General features: G+C 45.1%; 1 protein-coding gene across 9 annotated transcripts in view; it reads left to right on the top strand.

Annotated features, from left to right (window-relative positions):
- Window positions 1-25,656, top strand: part of LOC142767569 (uncharacterized) — a 128,866-nt gene that overhangs the window by 96,595 nt on the left and 6,615 nt on the right. For 4 of the 9 annotated variants that reach the window (XR_012884997.1, XM_075869525.1, XM_075869523.1 and 1 more), the window contains one exon: window positions 20,433-20,681. The exons of the other annotated variants lie outside the window; for them this stretch is intronic. Coding sequence is in view for 2 of the 4 variants with exons in the window: in XM_075869525.1 (XP_075725640.1) it covers window positions 20,433-20,569 (137 nt within the window). In the remaining 2 variants the exon portion in view is untranslated. Of the gene's footprint in view, window positions 1-20,432; window positions 20,682-25,656 lie in introns of those variants that run through there. 9 annotated transcript variants of the gene reach the window in all.

The raw sequence follows: 25,656 nt of genomic DNA, 5'->3' as shown, positions 1-25,656 counted from the left end.
TCTCATTGCTAAGAAAAAACTTGACAGCTTTGTCCAGGTCATTTGCCATATGTCTTGAAAATCATGGGGACCATCGAAACCATCTCCTCTGCAGCTATACCAGGCACTTTTTATTGGATACCTTCGCTACAATGCTCCTGTCTTCTCCCATGCTAGACCATCGGCTGTATGTACACTCGAGAAAGCTCAGGTGCGTGCCCTAAAAATTTGCTAAGGAGTACCTCGCTGCACTTCTACATGGGGCACCATTGCAGAAGCACGCACGCACTTGTCAAGCTCGTGTTTACGTTCAACACGAACCACTTCGAGTACATCTGAGGCTACTGACGAGGCATCAAGACCATCCACTGCAGACACTTTTAACATATGACCCAATACTACATACTCAGAAGCTGTTATATCGCACCGTGATCTGCTGCCTTCAAAATATGCACCACATGTTATCTCCGACCTACCACTCTGGAAAATTCCTAAGCTGATCGTGCGACTTTCGATCCCAGGAATAACAAAGAAGCAAAAAATACCAACTGCTAGTCTTAAGCCTTTCACCATGTTGTATATTGGCTATATGTACAAATATAGAGCGCACATTTTTGCAGATGGCTCTGTCACGCAGACCTCTTTAGCAGCGGCTTTCACTGTGCCTCAAATGGAGTTACTAAACGCTCCAAAATAGCACACCGAACATCACCTACTGCCACCGAGCTGACCAGCATCCGACAAGCTGTGTTCTGAATTTCACAGCAGAGTCCAGCAAAATGGACATTGTTTTGCGGGTTCAAGGTGGCACTTCAGCTAAATAGAAACTATATGAAACAGGACACTGCATACAGTCCTCTGGTGTGTGACATAATGAATATGTTCATTGAAGCATTTCAATCTGGAGATATCGTTGCGTTGCAATGGATTCCTGGTGATTTTGCAATATCTGGAAATGAACAAGCCGATGCAGAAGCGTAAGAGGCGCACACTAGTGGCGAAGTGATATCCATTCACCTTTCCCGATATGACATCAACGCCTTGTTGTCTAAAGGTATGAAGACATCTATGCAAGGACTATGGAATGATCCGAATAATCGCCACAAGCACATTTACAGGCTTGACTCTTGTCATGTTTTTCGCCTCCCGTTCCATCTAAGGAGAGAACAACAAACGCAACTACATAGACTGCGGCTGAGTGTTGCATACACGCGAGGATACTTATGCAAACCTTGACAAGAGCAAAATCCTAACTGCACTTTGTGTAACACGGCAGGAACTATTAATGACATCCTGTGTGTATGCCCTTTATACGCATTTGAAAGACAGTCTCTTAAGTGCCTCAGAGATAACCTGGACTGCCGACCCTTTTCGGAAGAGAAACTTTTGGGTGCTTGGGAACGTGTGGATCACGCCCAATGCAGTTTAAAGGGCCTTCTCGCATTTCTAAGCAACACAAGATTATATTTCCGCTTTTAGAGAATCTAATAATATAGATACTGCTGTGCGTGTACTGCACCCAACGAGATATTTTGTGCAGTGATTCATTGTGCTATACCACAATCACCCTCATAATACCCTCTTCTCTCCTTCCCTTTTCCCCTTACTTCAGTGAAGAGTAGCAGGCCAGAAATCCGCTTTCAAGGCCAACCTCTCCTCTTTCTTCTCATTAAACACCTTCTTCTTATTATTATTCAAAGGACTTATTCATATGAATTCAGCTTGTGTCGCTGACATAAATTGTAACCTCACAAATCATTTTACAGTTAGAAATATTGCTCTTGAAAGGTGTGCATGCATTCACCGTAGTCTCTAAAACAAGGGCTGTACGTATCCTCTCTACAATCTTGTTCAAGGTATCATAAATATATCTTGAGTTATTCTAAAAAATATTGCTAAAATGTCACTTGGCAACTTGTTTAAAGTTTATGGTGGGCATATGTCACTGCTAGACATCTTTCCGTGAAAAGGTACATTGTCTGTGCCTAAATATAAAGCTTATTTAGTGACACTTTATTCATTTATTTATTTTGTGAGGAGGTTTATTAGCCGTTAAAAACAGCGACGAGACAGCGTGAAGAAGCGTCCAGCGATCAGCACAGCAACGCACCGAAGCACGAGCCGAGAGAGTCGGGCGTTGGCGATGATGCTTGCTGCAGGCACATCTTCTTCACAATCGCTCCCGCTGAAAAAGGAGCCATTCTGGCGACTTAAAAAGTTTCAGGCAAAGCCTCATGGTACGGTTTCAGTCGGGAAACATGAACGATGTCACGTGCACGCCGGCGCATGTCATCCCATCAGGAAACTGGTTCAATTAGGAAATTAACCGAAGAGGTTTTCTCCAAAACGGTGTAAGGCCCCTCGTACCGCGGGACAAGTTTCGAGGAGAGTCCCGGTGTTTGGTATCGGATGGCAAGCCACACAAGAGACCCTGGGGCATAGCTGGGATCCGGAAGAGAGGTGCTACGGGTTTCTTTCTGGCGTCGTTGCTCTTCCGAGGTGAACGCACGGGCGAGCTGGCGGCACTCTTCGGCTTGTCGAGCAGCATCGGAGATAGGTGGACACTCGGAAGCATCAGGACGGTAAGGAAGTAGGGTATCAATTGTATGGGAAGGCTCACGTCCGTAAAAAAGAAAGAAAGGTGAGAATCCCGTGGTGGTTTGTATTGCGGTGTTATATGCAAACGTGACGTATGGGAGAACACGGTCCCAGTTGCTATGATCAGATGCCACGTACATTGAGAGCATATCACCTAGCGTGCGGTTAAACCGTTCCGTTAGTCCGTTAGTCTGCGGGTGGTATGCTGTCGTTTTCCGATGAATGATGTGGCATTCCAAAAGCAGAGTTTCGACGACCTCGGAAAGGAAAGCGCGGCCTCTGTCACTAAGGAGCTCTCGAGGTGCACTATGTCGAAGGATAAAGCGTTGCAAAATGAAAGAGGCGACATCCTGAGCTGTAGCGCTCGCAAAGCGGCTGTTTCGGCGTAGCGTGTCAGGTGGTCAACCGCCACTATAATCCACCGATTACCATCTGGTGTCAATGGAAGGGGACCGTAGAGGTCAACGCCGACGCGATCAAATGGCTTGGCAGGGCATGGAAGTGGCTGCAATGCGCCAGTCGCACGTGGCAGTGTTGATTTACGTCGCTGGCAGTCAGGACAGCACTGCACGAATTTACGTACAAAATTGTACATGCCGCGCCAGTAATAGCGGTGGCGAAGGCGTTCATATGTTTTGAACACTCCGGCGTGGCCACATTGCGGATCGTCGTGAAGGGAGGCGCTTACTTGCGATCGTAAAGTGCGTGGAATGACCAGCAACCACCGGCGGCCATCGGGAGCGTAGTTGCGTCGATGAAGAAGCTGATCGCGGATGGCGAAATGGAAAGCTTGACGTCGGAGGGATCGAGATACTGGAAGGTGGGGCGTTCCAGATAAATATTCGATAAGAGAGGCGATCCACGGGTCACGACGTTGTTCGGTGGCGATCTAGTCGAGATTTAGCGATGACAAGGTCTGGAGGCAAGAGTTTCCGCACGTCTGATCTGGTGGTAAAGGTTATCGGGACAGGGCATCAGCCGCAGAGTGTTTGCGTCCGCAGCGGTATACGACGCGAATGTCGTACTCTTGGATGCGAAGTGCCCATCGCGCAAGGCGACCAGAAGGGTCTTTCAACGTGGAGAGCCAGCAAAGCGCGTGGTGATCAGTTACTAGATCAAACGGGCGGCCGTATAAGTACGGCGGGAACTTTCCAAGTGCCCACACCAGAGCCAAACACTCTTTTACTGTCACGCTGTAATTAGTTTCGGCTTTCGTCAGAGTGCGGCTAGCGTAGGCTACAACGTATTCTGAATAGCCAGGCTTTCGTTGAGCGAGGACCGCGCCTAGCCCGACGCCGCTGGCGTCGGTGTGCACTTCGGTAGGAGCCGTCGGGTCGAAGTGGCGAAGAATAGGTGGGGAAGTGAGCAGACGACGCAGAGTAGTGAAGGCAACGTCACACGCAGGGGACCAGGAGGTGAGGTTCACGTCACCACGAAGAAGCTGGGTTAACGGTGACATGATAGATGCAAAATTGCGAACAAAGCGCCGGAAATAGGAGAATAGGCCTACAAAACTGCGAAGTTCTTTCATGGTCGTCGGCTTGGGAAATTCTGCGACTGCTCGGAGTTTTGCTGGGTCTGGTAATACGCCGTGCTTGGACACGATGTGGCCTAAAATGACGAGCTCGCGTGCAGCGAAGCGGCATTTTTTCAGGTTAAGCTGCAGACCAGCGTTGTTCAGACAATTCAAAACGTGCCTGAGGCGAAGGAGGTGCGTAGAAAAGTCATGGGAAAAAACCACGACATCGTCGAGGTAACAGAGGCGCATATTCCATTTGAGGCCACGTAGCGTATTATCCATAAGACGTTCAAACGTGGCAGGCGCGTTACAAAGCCCAAAGGGCATGACGTTAAATTCATATAGTCCGTCTGGTGTAATGAATGCCGTTTTTTGGCGATCGGCTTCTGCCATTGGGACCTGCCAGTAGCCAGACCGCAAATCTAGCGACGAGAAAAATTCCGCTCCGTGAAGGGTGTCAATTGCGTCATCAATGCGCGGCAAAGGATAGACGTCCTTGCGGGTTATCTTATTCAAACGACGATAGTCCACGCAAAATCGGATAGATCCGTCTTTCTTGCGCACCAGGACGACGGGAGACGCCCAGGGACTGTGAGATGGTCGAATGACGTCTCTACGAAGCATATCTTCGAATTGATGGTTGATGACGCGGCGCTCTTCAGCGGAGACTTGGTATGGTCTTTGACGCAGTGGCTGGTGTAGTCCGGTGTCAACATGATGTTTGACTTGGGATGTGCAGCACAGTTGAGGTTGCGACACATCGAACGAACTCCTGAACTCATGCAGAAGATCCAGCAGGTCGGCATGTTCGGTGGGAGTGAGAGTGTCGGCGATGGCGCTGGAAAACGTATCATTGGACGACTCCCCGAGTGCCGACAGTGCTTTTGGGTGGTCGCAGTAGTCGTCCGGGACATCAAACAAAAACGAAGGGTCGAGATCCTGCACACGGCCGAGACATTCCCCCGCAAGCAATGTGACAGGTGTGGAAAGCGGATTGCTTACGAACATGTTGCTTCTTCCGGCGGCAAGGTCAATTGTTGCGAAAGGCAGCGGCAAAGCTCGACGACATTTGAAGATATCGGAAGGCATAAAAAGAACTGTAGCGTCAGTGTAGGCTTTGCATAAAACGGGATCAAGGGCGCAAATTCCAGGCGGAATATCGGTATCTTCATCAACGAGCAACTTCGGCGGCTGATGAGGAGCGTCCAGTAATGGGACATCACACAAGGGTGAAAACTCAACTTCGGCGCGTGTGCAGTTTATGACGGCATTATGGCGGGATAGGAAGTCCCACCCGAGGATGACATCGTGGGAACAGAAGGAAGAACAATAAACTCCACGATGTAAAGAATGCCTTCGATGGAGACTCTTGCAGTGCAGGCTGCGAGAGGCGTTACTTGCTGTGCGCTTGCGGTGTGAAGCAACAGTCCAGAAAGCGGCGTCGTTACTTTGCGTAATAAACGGCAGAGATTAGCGGCAATAACAGAAACAGCGGCGCCAGTGTCCACAAGGGCGAAAGTACAATAACCTTCAACAGTTACTGCGACCACGTTAGCAGGAGAGGAGCGAGGGCTTAGACAGTTCGAAAACGGCGCAGTTCTTGCCTCTTGAACTGCGTTGCTTAGTTTTCCTGGTTGGAGGGTCCGGGCCGGCGACGCATGGGGGAGGGCGATCGCCGATGAGGAGAGGGTGCGCGTTGCGGCTGGAAGTCAAGGTGGTCAGTAGGCGCATAGCAAGGTGGCGAGACCAGCCCGTATTGGACGAAGGGTTGGCTGCCGGGATGCGATGACCGGGCATAGTTGCCGAACGTCTGAGGTCGACGGCGGCAGTAGCAAGCAACGTGTCCGGGAGTGAAGCAAGCGTAGCAAATCGGTCGGTTATCGGGCGTCCTCCAGGGATTGGAGACTGGTGCTGCCGCCCAAGGTGCAGGATAAACAGCCGGGTGTGCGGGCTGTGAGCGCGTGGTGTAGGGTGGTTGCGGGAGCCTACGTACAGCGTCTGCATATGTGAGCGGCGCGGCTACGGGCTGCATCTCTTGCGAAAAGGCGACAGGAGGAGCCACAGGCTGCGTTGCATAGGTTAGGGGTGCGGCCACAGGCTGAACGGCTGGCGGATAGGTGACAGGAGCGCTTACCGGCTGTGCGACACCCGGGCAGTGACCACGGCTAGATAGAGGTGGCTCGTAGTGCGCAAGAGGAACAGCTTGTGCAACCTCTTCCGATATAGCAGTGCGAAGCGGGGCAGGTAGACGGGTGGTGGTCTCGTGAGTAGAGGGCACTAGGGAAAGTTGGCGGGCGACTTCCTCACGGACGAAGGCTCGGACTTGCTGAAGCAATGGTGAATTGTCGGGCATGGAGTCAAAACTGGACAGCGACTCACCACCAGGCTGAGGCTGCCTAGTCAGAGTGCGTTGCTTTTTCAACTCGTCGTAGCTCTGACACAAGCTGACGACTTCAGAAACTGTGCTTGGATTCCTTGCCAAGAGCATTTGAAATGCGCCGTCGTCGATGCCCTTCAGGATGTTTTTGACCTTGTCAGGTTCGGGCATGGTGTCATTCACACGTCGACAAAGGTCGACGACGTCCTCAATATAGCTGGTAAAGGTTTCGCCAGTCTGCTGAGAGCGGACGCGCAAGCGCTGTTCTGCCCTCTGCTTGCAGACAGCCGGCCGACCGAACACTTCAGCACACGACGTCTTGAAGACGCTCCATGTGGGAATGTTGTCTTTGTGGTTTTTAAACCACAATTCGGTGACGCCAGTGAGATAAAATATCACGTGGCCCAGCTTGTCAGCTTCATCCCACTTATTGTTGGCGCTCACCAGTTCGTAGTGCTCGAGCCAGTCTTCGACGTCGGTACCATCCGCACCGCTGAAGACCTTCGGCTCCCGTAGCGTAGGATGGCCAGGGCAGTTGAACTGGAGCGAAGGCGTCGATGTATTGGCATTGGCAGTCATGACAGGTGGTAGCGCGCGGCTTCGAAGCTCCAGGGTTGAGCAACGGGTATTAACACCACCTTCTACCAAATGTGAGGAGGTTTATTAGCCGTTAAAGACAGCGACGAGACAGCGTGAAGAAGCGTCCAGCGATCGGCACAACAACGGACCGAAGCACGAGCCGAGAGAGTCGGGCGTTGGCGATGCTGCTTGCTGCAGGCACATCTTCTTCTTCACAATTTCATTATCCAAAGCGCAAATTGGCATTGCAGTGGACGATCGTATACAAAAAGTATAATACGAGAAAGATACATAGTCAGCCAAAGAAATAATCAATGTCGCCTCAATCACAATCCATCCCAAATACATATATCAATGAAAACTGCAACACACTCAAGAAGAAGGCAACACACTCATTCTAGCATAGAATAAAAGAAATCATTGTTGATGGTAGAGGGAGTGCTAGAAGGGAGTCGGTTTCAATCTCTTATTGTTTTGTTGAAAATTATTTTGGAATACGTCAAACTTGCATGCGATTTCTCTTATCTCTAGCTTTTGGTCAATGTGGTCGAAGACATATACGGTGGAAGTAAATATTTAGCTTTATCGATTCCGACTTGACAATTATAAATAGCATTGAAGAACTTGAATTGCGATTTGAGTTTTGCAAACATATTTTCTCCAGTGTTTCTATTCAAAACTTTTCTGGCGTGCCAAGTGAGCGTTCACAGTGAGTCAAAAAGGAATATTAACTTGATGTTTGTCGTATAAACTGCATGTGCATGGAATATTTGGAAGGACTTGATAATTAACTTTTGTGGAGTTAAATCAAAAGCGATTGGTATGCAAGTTGTATTGTATAAGTATTTTGACTAGGAATGTCCTATAGCACGACTGTTAAAACTAGTGTCAGTAGGTCTCTGTGCGCGTGAATATGGAGGCTATTTCTTGCCAACTGGACACTAAAAAATCTAGTTTACAAAGATAACTTACTATCCGTTCTACTACTAATGCATCATCAACGCAACAGTGGTAAAGAGCTAATTCCGCAGAAATTCCGGCGTAGGCATCGGTGGCGCTGCATGAAATATCATCTTGCCGGTGACCGAAAACTGAGAAAAATGTAAATAAAACGAATAATAGTAATTTTCGGGTCTAAATTTTCATCGAAACCATGCAGAACATTTACACAACAAGCAAGTGCCCTACCACACAGCTATACGTCCTATTGTAAATAAAGTATGAATAACTCCCTCTGCTTGGAAATTCAAGAAGGATCATTGTAATGCTTAACAAACATTCGCATCTTGTACACAGGCCTCACAGCAAAACATGTAATATTGCACAAATATTGCATGATACAAGTGTACATTGCCGTTGGTCATCACAACGCGTTATTACCAACGCGAATTCGCGGTTTAAAGACAACCAAACATTGTAAAACGCACACACGTTACTGCGCGCATTCCCTCAAGACTGCGTAGGGGGCGCATAGGAAGTTCTAAAACATTATATCGACATAAAAATTTACCCCGTATCTCCATGTTCATCTGCAAATGTCGAAAGACAATAGCGTTGCTTGTGGAGAGAGTGAACAAAGCATGGGACGTTCTCCGCAAAAAATCAGTAAATAGCATTCAGGAGACGCTGCGTTAGAGTGCCTCGAGCGTGCTGCGGAGGCAAACGAGTGCATCAAGTCACGTCACACGTGAAACATCAGCGCTACCTGGCAGTTTTCTTGGATAACGAAGCGCGTGTCTCTGAGATGGGCTTGAACACTCGTATGAGAGGTGATAAGGTGTAGAGTCCAAGGCCACGGATAGGTGCCACTACCGTGTCGTCTTAGGAAAGCGTTGGAAACAGCTTTTCGTGGAAGCGTTGCATGGTCAGCGCTGCGTGATGAACGCTACGGTCTTTAGAATTACTTATGTGTGCCTTTTCTAGTAAAATACGCATATACAGAATATATAAGTGTTGTTACGGTGCCTCAGATATGCGAAATATTTGCTTTTTATTTCACAATCACACAAGTTGAACGCTGAAGCTTGGGCAACATTGGTGGACGCTGCGGATGGGGTCGGCGGTTTGAGGTATTGTTTGGTCATTCTGGTGCCTTTTAAGGTATTGGCAAGAGTGGACAAACAGACAAATGTACAGACACAGAGACAGACCAAGATATTTGCGTCGTAGGTCCCCAAGAAAGACTATCAACTTTAATATTGAGAAGCACGTTCTGCTGGCTAAGTTAACTGAGTTGAGCGAAAAAGCTAAATTACAAATGAAATACATTTGGACAGAGCGCACACTAACAACTGAAATTTTATTCGAGAAAACAGGCATATGCAGGTGGTTATGAGAACGCCTAAGGTGAAAGAAAAAACGCCAGGCCTGCGCGGAATGCGCAACACAGTCACATCGAAAGCTAGAACAGTGGCATTTGAGAGCATTTTCTACACGCTTATTTGTTAACCACTGCAAGCACGCTATCTTGATACCCACTAGGTTAATATTTATAAATGTATTTGAGTAGCAGGCTGGCATTCGCTATGCCATTTTTCGTCATTCTTCTGAGAAGCGTGGTATCCGCTAAACACTTGCAAGGAAATTTAGCCAATTACGGAAGCAGTGGCTGACGATTATGAGGAATTGTGACTGAGATGGGATGCGCAACATTGAATAGAGGAACAAGAACAACTATTTCTGATGGCTTGGAGCATTAGACAGCCTGATCGTTAAGCTATTCAAGTTTGACAAGTCACAAACACCGGTGTAGCTCATTGTTAGAATACTGGGCTGACAGCCACTGGTGGCAAGTTCGAGCAACACTGTGTCATTGGTGCTAAGTTAAGCCTGCCTAAGGCAAGTTTGACAACAATTTAGGGGCCCCGGCGTACCCAAGTGGTGGAATACTGGGCTGGCACCCAGCGGGCCCACGTTCGAGCCGCACTGTGTCATCATCGGTGGTAAGTTTTTTACATGCGAAGCATTTCTTAGCGAACTTCGGCGACATTGAGCCTATCTATTTATCTATCTATCTATCTACCTATCTATCTATCTATCTATCTATCTATCTATCTATCTATCTATCTATCTATCTATCTATCTATCTATCTATCTAGCCGCCTACGACTTTTAGCTCTCCTGGCTGTTTGGATAATGGTATCAATACCAAACTTGGTATAGCATAAGATGACTGTATGACGAGCGTATTTGTTTAGTCATAGCGTGAAACTCATGATATGAATGTCATGAAGGTCATGATTCACTTTGGTTGGTCTTGCTGCTCTTGCGATGGTCTCGTTCACATGACATGTTGCAAAACTGGTATGGTATGACATGATTGCATGGCGAACACAAGTGACAGACCCTAACGTGAAAATCATGACATGCATGTTATGTAAGTCATGAGTCAAGACTACATGTCATCCTCATGATGTGCTCGCAGCCGTCTCGCTAGCTTCACATATGCCAAATTCGGCGTTACGTGATGCGAATAGATGACGAGTGTATGTGACTGGTGCAAACATGATAATCGTGAGATGCGTGCCATGTGACATTATGACTAAATACCGCACTCATGATGCCCGCGGAGCCGTTTTGTGAGCTTCACATACACCAAATTTGGTATTACGGGACGTGAGCGGACGACAAAGGGATGTGACTAGTGCAAGCATGATAATCTTGTAATGTGTGTCATGTAACAACATGACTACATGCGACGCTCGTGATGCGCTCGCGGCTGTCTCGCTAGCTTCACATATGCCAAATTCGGCGTTACGTGATGCGAATAGATGACGAGTGTATGTGACTGGTGCAAACATGATAATCGTGAGATGCGTGCCATGTGACATTGTGCCTAAATGCCGCACTCATGATGCCCTCGGAGCCGTTTTGTGAGCTTCACATACACCAAATTTGGTATTACGGGACGTGAGCGGACGACAAAGGGATGTCACTAGTGCAAGCATGATAATCTTGTAATGTGTGTCATGTAACAACATGACTACATGCGACGCTCGTGATGCGCTCGCGGCTGTCTTGCTAGCTTCACATGTTCCGAATTCAGTATTACGTCACGCGAACGGACTACATGCAAATGACATGTCCAAACACGATAATCATGACATACGTGTCATTTCATAACGTCTCTACATGCCGCACTCATGATGGGCTCGGGGCCGTTTCGCTAGATTCATATATGCCAAATTTGGTATTACGTCACATCAAAGGATGACAAAGGTATGTGACTGGTGCAAACATAATAATTATGAGAATCGTGTCATGTCATTTATGAGGTGCGCGCCACACTTATTGTGTGTTGCAAGATGACATGCCACTCTCAAAGCGCCAATATACACTTAGGCGTGACCTGGTGCGCGTGTGCTCCAGCGTTCGTTTCATCTCGTCATGCTGGCGATGCCACGCCAGACACCAATATGCCTGGTATATACTCGCAGGCACGCGCTGCCAACGTTGCTTTGATGCATGCGCGTTTAAGCACACCCGGCGTCCCTTCGTCATGAAGCTAGGCAGATGCCGTGAATTCCGCGTAACGTGGTTGGTGTGAAATGCAGCATGTTGCATTTCGCACCGGTTGCCGCCGGGCTGCGCCGACAGACACTCGTCGCGTCTCGGGTGAGACTATAGAGTGTTCATGTTTTGCTAGCGTAGCGTCGCTGCGTCCAGCGGGCGCTCGTCAACGTCGCAACGCAGTATATTGGGCCCTTCATAATGGTCTCTCCGCCCTTTCACTAGCTTCACATATTTCAAGTTCAGTATTAGGGGACGTGAATGGAAGACGAAAGTATGTGACTGGTGCAAACATAATAATCGTGTGATGCGTGTCATGTCACGACGGCATGACACGCTCATGATGCACTCGTGGTCGTTTCTTTAGCTTCACAAATACCAAATTGGTATTGCATGATGTATTCACGGTGAAGTTAAATGACACGTCCGAACATGATCATTATAATATGCGTGTCATGTAAAACATGACTACACGCTACGCTCATAGCGCGCTCATGGCCGTTTTACTAGCTCCACATAAACCAAATTTGGTATCAGATGGCGTGAATAGAAGATGAAAGTAAATGACGCGCCCATACATAATAAAGATGACATGGAAGTTATGTACGACATAATTTACCTCGGCCTCGTATCGTTGTTTTGATTTGAAACTGGCATAATATACCTTCCTCATTCGTGCTACGCATATCATCAATTTCTACTGTAAATGGGATCTGCCATTTTTTTCTTATTTCGTGCCATGTGGTTACGGACACCGGTGGCGGCGGCGGACCACTGCGCGTGACCCAAGTTGTGATCTCATAACAGCTTTCACTCTAAATTGAATAGATGAGCAGACATCTAATCAGTTTCAGCGTGCGGACATCGTGCAGTGTACGGCACTGCGCTATCATGTGGGAAGTATTATTTTGGATTCAATATTATATTTGTCGATTACAAAGCTTCTCTAAATGAATAACCATGCTCTTACTTAGGATCACATTGTAAACATTAGGGTTGCGCACCCCTGTTTGATGATGAGATAGGTAAAGCTAGATTCAGCGACAAAGTATCACGGGAAATTGAGGAGGCTTATCTGATCAACAAAGCTGGTGATTCATGTGCCGCACAACCCTCGGTTATGTTGCTTGCCACTGAGGTTGTTTTTTTTTGACGCGCATCAATAATTCAATCTACCTGCTCACCTAATAATTTTTTGCACTGCACATATTTTCGCAACAACGTATATAAACATGTCTGTTTTCTGCAATAAAGCTTCAATTGTTAGTGTGCGTTGCATCCATATGTCTTTCATTTATGCTTAAATTTCTTCGCGCAACTCAGTTAAGATAACATAATATTGCTCGTGGTTCAAATTATGCTGCCTTTTTTTACACGGAATGCAGCCATGTGCGAAACCTTCATTGAGACAAGACACTTTCAACTTTCTCAACTACCCAGCACTAGTCCACAATTAAAATAGTTCATGTAGCATCATACAATAAAAAATCCACACTAAATAATTGAATCACGCATAAAAGAGAGGATATTGCTATCGCGTTCAACTCTGAAAAACGGATCTTCTTGGTGTGCCACTTTTTTTACACAGCAAGCCCTAATGCATCAGACAAGTTTATTTGTTGGCTTGTGTAAAATCTTGGCTTGCGTTAGCTTGCGTAAAATGTGTTGGCTTGTGTACAGTGCTCACGAATTAAAACATGACGTCCCATTAGTTTGTGTAACTATGTATATGAGTGTCTGCAGTTCATCAAGATAACCACGCGATGTTACATCTTAAACGATAAAGTTGGCCGTAATGTACGCATTCCTGTCCAAATTGCATGTATATCACCCGAGCTGTACATGGCGGCCACAAAATTATGGGCTATTGCTAAGTTTTGAAATGCTTTGAAAAACCATTTTGGGAAAAAGTTTTGGCTGCGTGTCTTTATCAACAAACGCGTAATTATAAAAAAAGGGAAGTACACAAAGATATACAATTTGAAACGCAGGCTTATCAATTCATGACACCCTTGGAGATTGAGATATTGAACTGTTTTTCATTTGTAATTCCACCAGTTGTAACTTATTCTTGGTACTTCCTCATGCGTTAGAACGAGAAAAATACAAAACAAGTCTATTTACAGAAGTTGTTTTATGAAAATTACAATAGCGCGACATCCATATTGTGCTGAAGTAGAGTTTTCGATTGAATTGAGTCCTGCCTGGGAGAATTAAATTGTGTTGTCATATCCCTTAAACAAAACAGCCTAATGACGTAACCACGATTACTATGAAGTGATTTGTTCGCGAAGCATACAATGCGCTATGTTTTTCTGAGTTATAATACTTGCGAACACGAACAACGTGCAAAGGTAATGAAAATGGTGAACTATCCTCAACATTTGATCGAGACTTATCTTTTTCGGAGCCTGTAAGTCCAGATAACCTATTCACACCTTCAGGCAACGACGTCAATTCCTACTGCTTTTGGGAGAAGTGTTAAAAGAAAGCTTGCCCAGAGGCATGGGTGTCCAATTGTTTCACACAAATAGCTGACGATCGCCAATCCAGTGGCGCACGCATGCACACGCACACAAAACACTTCCACCTCCGTCCACGATTTCACCACGTAGACCCCTGAGAGCTGCGTAATGATCGTGTGTAAATTACAGCAGTAGGTGAACGCTAAATAAGAGCAAGAAAAATGAAAAGTGACGAACTTGATCCATGCCACACCCACGACTCCGGTGAGTGAAGAAGCAACAATGGCGTGGATGGATACACTGCAGGCTTGAGAGTGTGACTACATTACCCTTTAGATCAGTGATTTACGTGCTTTTCACTGAAATTAAATTTTTCTAAACTTACTGGTGAACGAAGTTTCAGTTGCTCAAAAACAATGACGCAATAATGCTACCATACGACTGAATGTTTGCGCAAACTATTTTCTTCGTCGTTAAAGTGGGCCATGGCAGTTTCTTGTCATCTATGATGACTGACTACTGTCAGAAAAAAAACGTTCCACGAATTTTTCACCCCTTCTAATGGCGCCCTTTTACATTATTTATTGTTTGCATCCCTTGCAAACATGCAAACGGCTGCAGTGTGGTCAGGCGAGTATTTTGGGACAGTGAAGCTCAACTTCTCCCCACGGACCGAGAAATCTGCAGGCGCATGACTTTTTGAGACAGCCATTCAGCGAAGTGGCAGTCACTGCGTCGTGTACGTTGGGTACGAAGACGCGTTCAAGCCAGATTTTCATCTTATCTCTCAAGCAAGTATATAATATTACCAATAATATGCAATCAACCAATCATTTAAAAATCATTTATTTACCCTATGCGAAAACATCTAATAATTAATTCGTGCTCGCGCGCGCTAAAATAAAACAGTAATAACAAACAATGCATAACAGGCTGTCTACAAAAAAGCAAATCAATAAAAAGAGCACAAACGCACAGACAAAAAGAATCGACGCACAATGAGAAACGTAAATAAAATAGAATGAATTCTTGGAATGGGACTGAAAATGATGTGGAACATACACAATTGTGTGGAAGGCTTCCCGGAAGACAAAAAAGGGAAGAAATTGTACTTGTGCAAACTTACTTTAGGACAGGGCAAACCTCACTGATTAAGAAAGAACGGTGGACCATCAAAAACCTAACAAATCAACATAGTTGCCGTTAGAGAGACTTGGTATTCTCTAAAGAATGGACTGTTGGAAGAAGCTACAGGTACACAAAACGGTAAATTCTCTCTGGATACGTACGCGGTATTTGAAAATTAGTACTGCCGAGAAGGGCAGAATATCTTACTCTAAAGTAGCTTGTAAAGAAGTGACACCTCAGAATGCTTTCCTCGAAGGTTAAGTGATGGCAAGGCCATTATCTAGCACTGTTGTACAAAGTCTAGTGAAACAATGGATGTCAATGCTGATATTTTCTCTGGAATCACTCAGTGGCGTTACTGCTGGACTCAGCGAGGTCATTCCAGATCAGATATGCATATATACCTAAGTGGAGCAAGACATATGTTGGTGTGACATTTGTAGAGGGCTATAGGAGAACTGGATTATGAAGAAATACTTTGCCAACGGGGAGAGAACGAAAGCCTCGCATGACAGCACATTTAGTGGGAGTAGAAAAAAATTTATTATTTTATCAAATAGAACAGCAAGATTACTGACCTTATAAACCTTGCATAATGATACAGTATTGACTGAGAAGGCAATCGACACATTTGTAGGTTTCGCGAGATAAAACAACAAAACAACAACAACAACAATATTAATAATAATAATGATAATAATAATAATAAATAGTATAATATAATAATACACTCATATCATTCTCACGTGGCCGAAAATATTCGGACACATTGCAGCAAACGCTAGTGTCTGGGTGTTCATCAACCTCTATAAGCGAGTGTGTAATAGTGCGTTCTGATGCATATGTACCAGCCTGCATATTTTATAAGTAAACGCACCACATTGTTAGTGTTGGAAGGATATGTTCGCAAGCAGTTTCAAATATTACGCGGCTGCACCACGAAGGGCTGTTTACATAATGTAGAGTCCGACTTAGGCTTCACCCCCAGCCTTTATTCGCAAAGTTGTGTAATACTGTTTTGTAAAAATTGTGTCAAAGCGGTGTATAGAAGGTTTCACCAGCTCCAAGTCCTCAAGAGGCTCCAAATACACCGATTGGCCGAAATTCAAAATGTTAATGGAAGACTGCTGTACCGATGGCTCATCGTATAACCTAGATGACTCGATAAAGGATGTCCTGCAGAATACCACGCATTCACTGTTGACTAGTCACAAGCGCACCAATTTTGACATCGAGCTTGAGAAACTTCGCGCAATACGCCGTCGTGCAGAACGAAGACACCAACGAACAAAGTGAATAGATGATTTGAGGCTGGCTAGACGCATTCAAAAGAGGATGCAGTGGCATAAGAATAAACTGGCTAGGCGACGTTGGACATCCGTTTGCGAGTCGTTGGATCCACGAAAGCTCCAATCACTGATATGGCGAACTGTCCGGGGTCTTCGCACAACCATGGGACAACTCTGGCACTTCACCTTCAATGCAGAGAGATTGACGTCGCAGAACTTTTCTGTCGAAGAATGGCCGGTGATTCCGATTTCACAGTATCAAGAATGGAAACATTTGACAACCCACCACCCTCACATGATCCCCGTATGGAATGCCAGTTTTCTATGGATGAGCTAAGGCGGCACTGGCACTGTGCAGACGTTCTTCAGCACCCGGACAAGAAGGCATTACCTACCGTGCCCTTTGTAATCTTGAAGACGAAGCTCGGAAGGCACTCTTACGCCTATACAATGACTCCTGGTAGGCTGGTACGGTTCCACAGGCATGGAAGTCAAGTCGCCTCACTCCACTTCTAAAGCCTGGTAAATCTCCTTTGGGTATTGCCTCATACCGTCCTATCGCACTTGCAAGTTGTGTGGGAAAAACGATGGAACGAATGATTCTAACACGAATGGAGTGGTATCTAGAGCACTACGAAATCTATCCAGTATTCATGACCGGATTAAGGAGCGGCCATTCGTCAATCGAAAACGTTGTTGATCCGGTGACATATGTTCAACACCAGTAAGCCTGTAAGAGACTGTGCGCCGCCCTGTTGCTAAACCTTAAGGGGGCTTACGACAATGTCACCCATGAAGCCATCCTTATTGCTTTGGAAACAGTAGGTCTTGGAGGCAAGATATATATGTGGGTGTACAGCTGCTTACAGCTGAGATCATTTTATGTAATAACACCGAATGGCCCCACACCTGATTATTACAGCAGCCGAGGAGTTCCTCAGGGAGGAGTGCTAAGCCCAACACGTTTCAACCTAACTCTCGTTGGTCTACTCGAGCAGCTGCCTAGCACTGTAGAACTTTCTGTCTACGCTGATGATATCTGCGTTTGGACATCAGGTGTGACAAGGCCTCAGCTTCGCGCCCGCCTTCAGAAGGCTGCTACAACGACGTCATGCTACCTTCGTAAACAAGGCCTCGAGGTGTCCTGCGGAAAATGTGCAGTGGTAGCGTTAACGCGAAAACCAATGTCTGCTTACAACATATCGATTAATGAAGAATACATATCGTTCAGCAGAAACCACAGGACTTTGGGAGTCATACTAGACAGAAACCTGTAGTGGACTCCACATTTGAACTATGTGAAGAAGCGGCTGATCGCAACATGCCATATGTTCAAATTACTTGTAGGAAAGAATTGAGGAGTGCCCATACCATCCATGCTACAACTGTACAGAGTTCTGTTTATCGGATTCTTATGGTACAGCTTATCTGCAATATCTGACACCTGCAAGACCAACCTACGCGCAATTCAGAACATTCAGGCCCCGGCACTTAAGATACGCCTTGGATCACCCCGCAGTGCTTCAACGGTTGAAACCATTGCCATCGCTCAAGATCACTCAATAAAGAGGGTATTATTACCGAAACAATGTGCATGCACCTCCGGCATTATGCCAGAACCCCTTCTTACCACGTGGCGAACCTAGCTGCTAAAAGGTCACGCACGACATACGGCACTACTGTCTACAAGCATCGTTCATCGTTTACTGAGACGTACGCACCTGCATCAAAGCCAATGCTTTCTCCTTGGAGCTTGAGCCGGCCGCGAGTTCACTTAATGATTCCAGGAATTAGGAGAAAATCGGACTTACCGACACATGGCCTGAAACAACTGAGTCTATTCCTTCTGGAAGAAAACTACAGTAACCACGTGCACATTCACACGGATGGCTCTACTACGCCGTCTAGTTCAGGTGGAGCAGTGGTTATACCATCACAAGAGGTAACTCAGTGTTTTAAGACTTCACATGGGACAACGTCAACGACGGCAGAACTCGAGGCTCTGCGCGATGCACTGGAACTCATCAATTCAGAAGAAAGACCAGGTAAATGGGCTGTTTTCTGACTCAAAACCAGTGTTAGAGTGCCTGAAATCAGTTCTCCGACGCGGATGCCACGACCAGTTGTCCTACCAAACCGTGAAACTTTGCAGTCTTTAATACAAAAAGGCCACGACATCGTCTTTCAGTGGTTACCTGGGCTTTGTGATATAGGTGGCAATGATTCTGCAAATCATGCTGCTCGCACGTCACATAAAGCAGCGAACAGCGTTCCGATTCCGCTTTCTAAAGCGGATACGGCGAGGCAGATTCGTCAACTGGCCCGCAGTCTCACACTAACTGAGTGGAACACACCAAGCATACGACGTACAAGACTGCACAAGCTCGACCCTTCGCTACAACTCCCGCCTCCACCTGGCCTACATCGACGTGCAGCTTAGCTTCTCTATCGCCTTTGGCTGGGAGTTGCTTTCACGAAAGCTTATACCACGTTAATCGGAATTACTGAGAGTGCAGCGTGCGATGTTTGCGGCACCGACGAAAATATCGAACACCTGCTGTGCCATTGTCCTCGATTTGCCTCAGACAGACAAGTATTTGCCAACGCAATGTGGCGTCTGTATCATCGGCCTTTTTCTGTGCCGCTGCTATTACAGCAACGTTCACATGCCTCGTCAGCCCACATGGCAGTAAAAGCCCTGCTGTGTTTCCTGAGAAAGACAGGCTTCTGTGAACGTCTCTGACATTCGGTAGAGTTCTAAACGCTGCAGTGAAATGACTGTCAGTCTCTCCCCCACCCTTTTTTTTCTTTTATCTCTCTTACCTCTCCCTCGTCTTTCTTGTCCCCTTTCCTAATCACCCAGTGTATGGTAGCCAATCGGATGTCTTTCTGGCTATTCACCCTGCCTTCTCCCTTTTGTTGCTTCCTCCACTTTGTGTCATACTAATTGTATTCACAACGTAATGTTTTAGCTAATCCTGATGACGCACGTGCGCATTACCGACCTCGACAAAGTAATGACACAGCCACAAAAATGAGAAGTTTTGTGATTTCGGCAGCTCAAGTTAGAAGTCGCTATAAAGCTTTCGCATTTAAATACATGGTCCAATAAATGTGTATCATGTCTGAATCAGTTGCACCTTTTTAATGTATGTCCGTAGTGTGTATGACGTAGGATTTATTCGGAACTTGCAAACACTATTTATTATTTATTTAATTAGTACCCACAGCGCCCATACAGGCATTATAGTGGGGGGGGGTACAGAAAAGAACATGAAAATTGCAGGCTCACATAAGTTCACATACTTGCATTCACATAAGTAAAAAAGAGAAAAGAAGTAGATTTCCAAAATACAAAAACATACACAGTTGCACCGAGCACAGATGCGTCAGAAAAGTCATATGTATTAGAGAAAAAAAAATGATGAAAATCTCATGATAATTAAAACAAAGTGCAGCATTCGTCTAGCACAAGGGCAAATTAACACCAAAACAAAACAACATAGCTTACAACCAAGATACCGTACAGATCATGGCGACTGCCAGGCGCACACACGTAGTCTACAGGGCTTAGCGGTCCAAAGATTCAATCATTTTTATTGCAGAAAAGAACGCATCCGTTGAAGAAATTTCTACAATTGTGGGAGGAAGTCGATTCCACTGACTGATAGTTCTCGGAAAAAAAGAGTTGCTGAAGGACGATGTATTACATTTATATTCTCTTATCTTGTGTTCATGATCTTTGCGGGCTGAAATGTAGTGAGGCCGGCTTATGTATACGTCACAGGGAATTCGAGTATGAGAATAAAATATGCTGTGCAATAGCTTCAGTCGAAACGATGCCCTTCGGTGCTGCAGAGACTTCCATTTTAACTTCAGCTTAGCTTCCGTCGCACTGAATTGTCTGTCGTACATAGGTGCATTAAACACATATCTCGCCGCCATAGACTGAACTTTTTCTAATCTTTCTTTATTTGATGATGTTGCAGGGTCCCACACACAACATGCGTACTCCAGTACTGATCTCACGTATGTTTTGTATAGTACCTCTCGGGTTTGCTGTGGAAAAGCACGTGTGTTTCTTTTTAAGAATCCTAAGCTCCGACAAGCTTTATTTACAGTGTAATCCACATGCCGATTCCATGATAGAGAGGGGCAAAAGAAAACACCTAGGTATTTGTATTCGCGCACCATTTTTACCGGAGAGCTGTTTATTGTGTATTCAAATTCACCTGGGTTTCTTTTCCTGGAAAACCTCATGCATACAGTTTTCTTAAGGTTCAGTTTCATTTCCCATCGCTGGCACCACGCGTATATTGCACATAGGTCGTTTTGGATTACGGAACAGTCAGTTTCGGAGGTAATCTGACGATATAAAATGCAGTCGTCTGCAAATAGCCTAATATGGGATTGTACGTTTTCGTTAATGTCATTTATATATAATAAGAAAAGTAATGGTCCCAGAACTGATCCCTGAGGTACCCCTGACGTAACACTAGTTATTTCAGACTGTTCGCCGTTTACAACTACATATTGTCGCCTCTCATGTAGATATTCAGCAATCCATGCAATAACTTGGTGATTAATATTAAAGCTGGTTAGTTTTTTCAGCAATAAGAAGTGTGATACAGTGTCGAACGCTTTTTGAAAGTCGAGGAAAATACAGTCGACCGAAAATTTGTCGTCCAGTGCTGCTGCTAAAACATGGGTGAACTCTACCAGTTGTGTGACGCATGATAGCCCCTGCCTAAATCCATGCTGGTTAGAGTTGAATAGGGAATTACTATCTATGTGCTTTACAATCGCAGTATATAAAATATGTTCAAGAATTTTACTGCACACAGAAGTGAGTGAGATAGGGCGGTAATTATTCACAGCATTGCGCGGGCCAGATTTATGTATAGGAGCAACAGACGCCATTTTCCAATCAGTTGGGAGAGAACTCTGTTTTAACGATTTTTCAAAAATAACTTTCAAGTACATAGACACTGCATGGGAAGAAGACTTCAACATAAAATTAGGCAAGCAATCAGGACCCACTGCTTTCGCACAATCTAGATCTCTAAGTAGTAATTCAATGCCACGAGCGTCAAGTACTACATCAGGCATGGATGTGGATTCGTGTACCAACAATTTCAAGTCTTTTTGGGGGTCAGTAGCGGCTCAGAACACTGACGTAAAATATAAATTGAACAACTTAGCCTTTTCTGTCGTATCGCTCACGGTAATATCACCGCTGGTCAAAGCGGGAATTGAAATGTTGTCTTTCTTGTTTCGTTTGATATACCTCCAAAGTTCTTTCGGGTTTTGCGTTATTTTACGTTCAATTGTTTTAAAGTAGACTACTTTCATTTCGACTGTAGCATTATTTACTTCACGCGTTGCCAGCTTCAGTTTGCAAGAGTTCTCTTCCGAGGGATTTCTTTTAAATGAACGGTAAATTCTCTGCCTACGCTTGACCAAAACGTCGAGTTCTCTACAAAACCATGGTTTACTTTTATTACGCCTTCTAGTTAGCACCCATGTCGGAACAAATCGGTTTCTCAGCTCTAGAATCTTGTCTTTAAACAAATTACACAGCTCTTCTACTGAATAATCATCGGCAAGTGTTTCGAAAACAATGAAATATGCCTCCAATGCAGTGTTGATTCCTTGGACATTAGCCTTCGCGTAATTGTACATGCACCGACTCCTTTCACTGTAAGCACTCGTATGTTTCATATTTATCTCACTTAGCACAACCTCGTGGTCACTTATCCCTGGTAATACTTCAGTGTTTTCTACCATTTCTGGCATATTTGTGAAAAATAGATCAAGGATATGACCTCCTCGAGTTGGTTTCAACACTGTCTGTGTTAAAGACAAGAGGTTCATGAAATCAGCCATTTCAGATTTAAAACTAAGAGAACTTCCAGAAGCTATTGGTTGCTCATTCCAGTCAAGATCAGGCAGGTTAAAATCCCCACCTACAACGACGTAATCAGAGGCGATTTTTGTAGCTGTAGCAGTGAATTCACTAAATTCCTTAGTTGAACCAGTTGGCGGTCGATAAAAAGAGCAGACTGATAGTGATTTGCCATTCGAGAGCTTAAGTTGACACCAAACAGCTTCACTCGTATCGTCTGTAGTGCTTATGCCTATAGACGGAATGCGCTGATCTACCAAGATAAATACACCACCTCCATGATAGTTCCTGTCTTAGCTGTAACAAGTAAAGTTATCTGGAAATACCTCGGTGTTTGCCACGTCTTCATTCAGCCATGATTCAGTACCGATAACTACACTTGGTTTGGTCATGCGCACTAAGTCATCGAATATGTCAACTTTATTTTTAATGCTCCTACAGTTTACTAACAAAAAAGAAAGTGAAGAGCATAAGAACTTAGTCGGTCATTTGCACTGCACAACCTTGCCTGAGGTATCATCGTAAGTGTACCTGATGCCGTCCATGTGAAGGGTATCGTGTTTTAGCTGTACTCGTGCGTCCCCGCTTCTATTTTCTCTAGCAAACTGCCACAAAATTCGCCTTTTCTTTCGCACTGGTTCAGAAAAGTCTTCCGACATACCGATACCTGTATCTTTCAAATTCTTGGCCTTTCCTAAAATCAGGTGCTTTTCTTTCAATGACCCGAACCTTGCGATCACGGGCCGCGTTTTTCCCTCTCGAAATTTCCCGAGCCGATGAGCTTTTTCTATCGTTTCGGGGTTAACTTGTAATTTTGTCGAGCATACTTCTTTCACAAGCGATTCAGATTGTGACCAAGATTCGCGGACACTTGTATCAGGTATGCCGTAGAATACCAAGTTATGCTGTCTACTACAATTTTCAAGATCATCAATCTTATTTTGAAGCAACTGTATCACCCCGTGCTGGGTATTACAGCGCGCAGTACACTCAGTGATAGCGGCTTCTAATTTTGACAGCACTGACATTTTTCCTTCCATTGACGACACTCGTTCACTCAAGTCATTTATAGCAGCCTTATGTTCCGCTTGGTTTGCTTCAATGGTATTAAGCTTTCGAACAATCGCGTTTTGCCCATCCAAAATTTTCTGTAGCGTCGCATCAATGACAGGGCCAGGATTCGTTTCGATATCCCCGCAGAGAATTAATAACAAAAAATAAAAGCAAAAACGACGCAGCAGCAAAAAAAGAAGAATAAAGTAGTTGTTAGTTTGGCGTCAATCTGTTTCTTTCCTCGCCTTCTTTTTTCCTTTTTTCCGTATTGTTTGCGCCAAAGAAGTTAACTTCTTTTTTGTGCAGCAGCAAAATCCGACGCTTTGAGTGGTTTCCAGCATCGGAATGCACGCGCACACAGTTATACAACATATGGGGTGGAACCGGCTGGATAACAAGAGCAAATTGTCTACAAAGGGAACATTCACTAACCTGCACAAGAAGCAGAACATGCGTGAACGGCACTGCCATTGCACTGCCGGTTCCACGCCCCAAAGATGCACTGCAGTCGATCGTCTTTTGTAGGGCGGTGATAGCGGTGAACCAAGGTTCGTAGACTGTTGCTGGACACATGTCGGATTCAGCTGCAGTGGGCGTCAGCGGTTCCCCATTGAGCGCTTCGCAGATTTTCTCGCTGTTGCCTGTGAATCCTTCGGCGACGTCGACGATAATGCCGTAGTTGACAGCGTGGTCCGTTGAAAGCACCCCGGAACTATATGCAACCTGCACAAGAAGCAGAACATGCGTGAACGGCACTGCCATTGCCGTGCCGGTTCCACGCCCCAAAGATGCACTGCAGTCGATCGTCTTTTGTAGGGCGGTGATAGCGGTGAACCAAGGTTCGTAGACTGTTGCTGGACACATGTCGGATTCAGCTGCAGTGGGCGTCAGCGGTTCCCCATTGAGCGCTTCGCAGATTTTCTCGCTGTTGCCTGTGAATCCTTCGGCGACGTCGACGATAATGCCGTAGTTGACAGCGTGGTCCGTTGAAAGCACCCCGGAACTATATGCAACCTGCACAAGAAGCAGAACATGCGTGAACGGCACTGCCATTGCACTGCCGGTTCCACTACACCGAATAAATTGTTTACTAGTGCACTCTTGAAATTCTCGATACATTTACTATCTGCACGGCCAATATTGTTACAAGTAGCTAAAGAAAATGCAACATCCATTTTTGCAATAAATTAGTACAACTTCCTTCTTGAATTTAGGCAAAACAATGTTTGTGAGTTGCATTCATACAAGCTCGTTTCTTTAAATACTCCCTTAAACATTGCATTCCCCATGCTAATATTGTATGTGGCCGCCGAAAGCAATCGCAGACTGGTGTAAAAAAGGGAACATGAAATCTTGTTCAATGAAGGGAGCACATAGGCATCAAAACCTTTGAATAATCAACAATTTCGTCCACCAATGAGCAAGTAAAATTGCACTGAAATTATCATTTTTGGTACCACATTAAACAATACATATTGTGAACAATATAGGTAGCATGCATGTCGTTTTACCATATTACTATATAGGATTACTTGATCATAACAGATAGGTGTGGGAGCTTCAATAAATTTTGTGACCTGACACAATACATTTTTGAAACAAACGTGCTCTCCCATACAATACTTACGTTGTAATATTTGCAAACTATTGTTGCAAACCTAAATTCCTTGAAAAACTTGTACAAATTACGTGAGTGCATGTATAGAATAGAGACAACTATTACGTACACAAAGCTGACCTAAAATTTTTTCATTTCACTGCAAATTACCAAATATATAATTTTATTACTCTTGTTGAAGAAAAAAAGCAGGTCACCTTTGTGTACACATTGTTATATATGACAAGCAGCATAAGAGTTTGTGATCATGGTGCTACGTATACCTGTGGCTTCTTCCATTTAACGGAGCACTACGACATATAGGAATCTACTTAATATGTATATATAGTGTGGCCGTGCCTTTTAATGCCACATTTGACTCCGTATATAGACCAACCATGCCATATTTGGCTTTATCTTAACTCACATATGAACCAAGCCCGCGGGGAGGAAGACGCTGCGAGCGCCGACGAGTGCAGACGCGCTTCACGTCGGCTCCTGATTTCATGAACAAATTCCCAGTAAAAATCACCATGTCCAATCCTCAGAGTGATAACAGAAAATTCCCCTCGTCATCCAGATTCTCAGGATACCAAAGACAATGTGGGCCAACTGTTTTTTGTCTTTTTACGTCTTTTCCTCGGTGCACACCACACGA

This window comes from Rhipicephalus microplus, chromosome 7, assembly GCF_043290135.1.
Source record: "Rhipicephalus microplus isolate Deutch F79 chromosome 7, USDA_Rmic, whole genome shotgun sequence".
NCBI lineage: Eukaryota > Metazoa > Arthropoda > Arachnida > Ixodida > Ixodidae > Rhipicephalus > Rhipicephalus microplus.
Note: the sequence above shows the minus strand (reverse complement) of the source record. Positions and strands in the feature narration are given on the sequence as shown.